The sequence below is a fragment of the Arachis duranensis genome, chromosome 6 (assembly GCF_000817695.3).
Source record: "Arachis duranensis cultivar V14167 chromosome 6, aradu.V14167.gnm2.J7QH, whole genome shotgun sequence".
Lineage (NCBI taxonomy): Eukaryota > Viridiplantae > Streptophyta > Magnoliopsida > Fabales > Fabaceae > Arachis > Arachis duranensis.
The window spans coordinates 92062364-92068104 of NC_029777.3; the positions used below are offsets into that span (position 1 = coordinate 92062364).

General features: G+C 28.9%; 1 protein-coding gene and 1 long non-coding RNA gene across 2 annotated transcripts; both read right to left on the reverse strand.

The window, feature by feature from the left end:
- Positions 1-375: 375 nt before the first annotated feature.
- LOC107494611 (IAA-amino acid hydrolase ILR1-like 9) lies at positions 376-1881 on the reverse strand. The gene is made up of 3 exons (XM_052263094.1): positions 1840-1881; positions 1470-1682; positions 376-772 (listed from the first exon to the last, which is right to left on the reverse strand). The coding sequence occupies exons 1-3, from the start codon at positions 1879-1881 to the stop codon at positions 668-670; spliced, it is 360 nt and encodes a 119-aa protein (XP_052119054.1). The 3' UTR covers positions 376-667.
- Positions 1882-3245: 1364 nt separating this feature from the next.
- LOC107494610 (uncharacterized) lies at positions 3246-4738 on the reverse strand. Its single transcript, XR_001593322.3, has 3 exons — positions 4393-4738; positions 4110-4169; positions 3246-3323 (listed from the first exon to the last, which is right to left on the reverse strand). It is a non-coding gene; the product is annotated as an uncharacterized LOC107494610 (long non-coding RNA).
- Positions 4739-5741: the final 1003 nt, after the last annotated feature.

The following is a 5741-nucleotide window of genomic DNA, read 5'->3' on the forward strand; positions in this document are numbered from 1 at the left end:
ACATTTACTAAAAATGTTACAAAAGATATTCTATAGTAATATTTTGAGAAATGTTACAATAGACATTTCTTAGTAACACTTAGAGAAATGTTACAATAGATATTTTTTTGTAACACTTACAAAAATGTTAATATAGATATTTTCTGTAACACTTAGCAAAATATTACAATAGATATTTTTTATAATACTTAAAAAATGTTACAATAGATATTTTATGTAACACTTAAAAAATGTCACAATAAGTCTTTCTAATAATACTTTAAAAAATGTCGCAATAGATATTTTACAGCAATACTCTAATAAATGTTACAAAAGATTTTCTTTGCTAACAACAAAAAATATTACAATAGATCTTTAGTAACATTTAAATGCACAAAATATTGAATTAATTTTTTTTCTTCAATTACATATTCTACACCCACTTTACAAATTAAATCCAAGATATTTAAACATTAAAATTGGTCCAATAAGTCAATTTTTCTATTTTTTCAATATGCTTACATGATTAAATACAAAATATACTACACATAACACACTCTAAGACCTAGCTACCTAAGAAATTTCAGAATGAGTTACCAACAAAAACAAACAAATGCCAGCACCAAGCATCTCCCTTACAGGTGCAAATCCAAGCATGTGCATTGCAGCAGCAGGACAATGAGACAATTTAATCCCTGTTCTTAGCAATACTCATCTCCACAACAACATAGCCTCTTAAGCCTTTATTTACATCTGTGAGGCTGAGAACAACTCTCAAAGCTCGTGCATCACACTGTAAATAGAAAAAGAAATACTAAGAAGGAATTTATGTGAAAGCACTCAAAACATTATCCACAGAAATATAGTGAAAAGTTATCCTTTCCTAAGAAAATAGAACAAAGATATATACCAAATTACGTGACCACTTGGGTTAACCAAATCTAGAATCAATTAATTGAGGAAAGGAAGACAGAGCAGAAATTTGGAGTCAACACAAGAAACTAATAATATTAATTGGAAGAATGTGTGTGTGGAAATTAAATTAAATTAAAAATTAAAGAAAGACAATTTTGGGAAATGTAATGAGAGAAAAAGGTAAAAAGAGTTTGGCACTCCCACGTGGTTAGAAAATTCATAATTAATCTCTCAAACTCTTCTTCTAAAGCCTTTCCTTTTCACCTTCCAACAAGGAAGGAACAACACTTAAATAAGCAACGCATATATACAATTAAATAAGCTAACAAACACAATGTCTCAAATTAAGCAAAGTAACTAAAGGGTGGAACTGATGCTTTGAAATTAAACTTAAATAAGAATGTGAAAGCAAGGGAAGCAAATCATAGATGAAGAAATTGATTTGCAAGCTTATCTTTTGGCTCTGCAAAATACTTGATGTGGTAAAAATTGATTGTTTTAAGGCAGAAATTAAGAATAAAATAAGATCAAATATGAGCAAATAGCATGATCAGAAAGGAAGAAAATAAGATTACCTGGGAATCCAGAGGATCGGCCTCGCGAGAAATGATATGTTGTAAGCTAACAATCACATTAGAAGCTGCCAATATGGGGTCTATAGAATGCTGAGGAATGGCTGCATGACCTCTCTTGCCACTTATTATTGCCAATATGGGGTCTATAGAAAATACCAGAAGAACAAGAACTAAATCACAGCAAAAATAAGAACTAAAATCAAGAACAAAGACCTATAATAACAGCAAAAGAGCAAGAACAAGAACTAAAAAAATTAAAAAAATCACAGCAAGACCAAGAACTGAACAACAAGTAATCAACCAAGGCAGCCATTATAAACCAACAACATAAATTAAGTGAAAGAAAATTATTCTCCAAACACCAACTAACCAAGGCAGCCAAAATTGAACAATTAACAGCAAACACAGCCATGATTGAACAATTAAATAAGAAAAACAAGAACAAGAAATCAAACCAGTAAATCATAGAAAACACAGCACGACTAAAAACTAAACAACAAGAAAAATAACTTAAATCTAACGTAACTGAAAAATCTCATATGCTTTACATTAACATAGAACGGCTATATTGAGATTCATTCAAGCCAGCAATCAATCTGCATGTGAGACCATAAGAGTTGGTGGATTTCCTTGTTGGTAGGTATTAATAATGAGAATAAGTTACCTTCCAAAAGGGGGTTTGATAAAAAGTAGACATTTTATTTCAAAAATAAAAAAGGGCAAGGAAATGAAAACTTTTAATTTGAACTGAATACTGACTAATGACTAAACTCTCACTAAGGTAACTCTTAAACAGAAGGGTTTCAAATTTTTCATAAGTCATTGATATAAATTGTAAACCTGATATGAAAAACAAAGGTGTTAAATAATAGAAAATATAAATGCAGCAAAGTGTAAGGTATAAGCAATATCCAATTACAAACTCCACACTCAAAAGTATCACTACATGGCATTGATATCATCGCTAACAAAACTAATTACAAGCCATAATATTGTGTATTTGCATACCATGAAATTTAATTTCGGCATGTTTAACTTATATTTATAATATATATGTTAACCTCTTAAATTTATTTAATGAAATGTATATATAGAAAGTAAGTAATTATAAGATATGATTTAAGCATAAAGTAAAAGTGATTAGACATTTTAAGTTTTCGTAGTTATTTTGTTCCACTTGGTTTAAGCTATGTATCCTTTGGAGATTGACAAGGGTCATTTAAACATTATATTTATATAACAATATAATTAATTCAATTCACTACATATTTGGCTCAATGGTCCCCCGAATAAGCTGCGCCATTTTGACCTTTCTTCTATTTTGGTTCCTTTCGATTGGTTAATTATATTAATGCATTTAAATATAATAAACTTTTTCTGTAGTGGGAGAGAATATAATATTGTTCATGAATATTAGGTCAGAGATATTTGAATGATCCTAGCCAGTAATTAAAATATACATTAGATTCTGAAATCTGAATGAACCACTTTAAATACAAAATAAAATAAAATATGGAACAAAAAAAAGCATGCACCGTGGAATTAAGTGGAAGATACTAGTTTGGATTGACTTTGTTATATATATGATTTACCAATGAAGTAGTATGTGTGATCATGTGTACTCAAGTAAAAGATATAGAGTTCAGAAATTCATGTTGAAAGATGTGTATGTCAAACAAAACTGCCATCATGAAAATTTTCTGCTCTGCTGTGAGACAAAACAGAACAGAAGCAACACAAGAAACATGATCAAAATGTGATGATATATAGCAATCTTGCCTCTCTATTAGTTAGCCAGCGTTTGAAGAGCTCCTCGCTGTCGATGCAAAAGCTTTGAGAAACACTCTTGAATCCCTTTAAGCAATTAAAGAAAAAAAGCAAGTGAATAAAGACTATAAGCAATCACTATAAGCAATTAAACTTCACTTAATTTCTATAGACTAATCAAATAACTAATGCCTAATTATTCAATTATCATGAATGAATGTTCTTCTGCATTCTCCTAGTATCCTATTTTTAAGAAATTGCTTTACAATTCAACTCTGAATCTAATATTTTTATGCAGAGAAGAAAAAAAGAAGGAATGACAAGAGATATTAGTGATCAAAGCACACCTCAATATCTTAGTTCAAGCAGTTCTAGCCCTGCTTTAACATCTTCAATCATAGGATAATTCAAATGCCAAAACACATATAATACTAACACTTCATAAAATACATAAAAGCAATCGAAAAGACAAAATATGCTAACACTTCATAATATCCTCATAAGTCTCAATGAAAACAATACATGTATGCTATGATTCAGACATTAAATCAAACATGTATTGGGCAGCTACATCTAACCAACCTATGCTGCACCAAATCGAAATGTATAGAGCAAAACATAGCAATATTGGATATAAACCAGTATTATCAAAGGCAATGAAAAACTAACTGCAATATGAACTGACAATCAATGTACAGAGAAATAGCTTATCCCTCATTCCCAAAGATGCACTTATCAGTTATCAAAAACATTCTTCTGATGTTTCTTGCTTTATCAATAAGTAGCACAAAATAACAAAGAACATTGAAAGCTTCTCATAAACAAAAATGTAATCAGGTGAAAAATATATAGATAATACAAAGTGAGACTTACAGCAGCATCAAAACTCTGAACAGCTGTGAGAGGAAAATATCGACCCCCCTTCAATTGTTTCTAAAACGCCGCACAAAAGTTTAGTAAGTATAAATTGCCAAGTATAAACATAATTTGAATTGAAGGAGCAATTAAACTCATTTATACCTAAATTCAAAACCTAAATTCAAATAAACAACTTAATTGGTGAGAAATTACATATGCATGATTCAAATCTGGATAAAAATCAGTAAGAGAAGAAAGAATCCGAAAAAAGATTTTTCTTCTCATCCATTAGACTCACCTCAAAACAGAGAATAACAAATCCAACCCTAGAATTTGTTGAAACAAGAGAAAGATTCAAAGAGCGGAGGAGCACATGTGAGGTTGAGAGCGAGAGTGCGAAGGAGAACGAGATTCGGAGTGAGATTGAGAGCTATGACTGGTTCCCGATCTTTCTTCTGTTTCGTTAGGCTAGGTCTCCGTCCAAAGTGTTATAGGAATAGGTAACATTTTTTAAGATTTTAAAAAAAATTATATATATTTACTAACATTTCTAATAAAATGTTACTTTATAATATAATTTTATAATAATTACTAACACTTTAACAAATGTTAAGCAATAAATGTTACCAAATCTTCAAAATGTAGTAGTGCTTATATCCCATGTTATGTTAGGAAAATTTCAAATTTTCAATCTTATGTTCTATATTTTACATTTTTTTTTTGTTTTGATAATCTCTTATTCAAGTTGAAAAATAGTGCTTTACTCATGAAATTTGCATAATTTTATATTTTATCTGATATATATAGTGAATTGTAATTTTATAATTTTGTTTTCAAAATTTAAGAAATAAAGAATCTTTTAACATAAAAAAATCTCCAAATTACTTTATGCTGTCTAATAAATATTTTCGTGCTCTAGATAATCACGGCTGTTTCAATAACAAATCAGGTTTATTTTATGCTTAAAAGATAATTTTTATTTGCTTACTATTGAATGATTAATTATAGTATATACTTTTATTGTTGGTCTAATTATTTTATTTTGAGTTTAATGGAATCCTATTCTACTCTTCATCAAACGACTCTTCATTCTTATCTATTAATTATTTTGTTTTTATCCTATCTTTATCTCTGAAACCTAGCTGTTATGCTAATAAGTTAGGAAATTTTTGAACAATATTAGAAATAATAAATATTTTAAACCAAAATTTAAGCTCAGCCATTTATAAAACACGCTAACTATGAACAAAATATGCTAACAATACAACTAGCTCAAAAATTTAAAGCAAAGCTTTTAGTCTTAAATGTGAACGAGTTAGTGACCATAATTTAAAGTTAATTGCTTAAATCTAAAATGCTAGTAAATTTTGACAGTAGATAGTGTTTTCTTTCATTTTAATGAAACTCTAAATTTTAATTACTACATGTATTTTATTAATAATATTATATTTAATTTTCTTTTCAAATTATGTAAATCTGTATGTATTGTCATGATATGTTAATGCCAATGTCAATGCCATACCTTCTGTAGTGAACTCCAAAATTTTTTAAGTAGCCGAGTCTGAGTAAGGTAATACCAAGCTAAAAAAATGATATTGAACATGAAAAATTTGAACTAGAACTTGCTCAACTTCAGCATCAACTTCA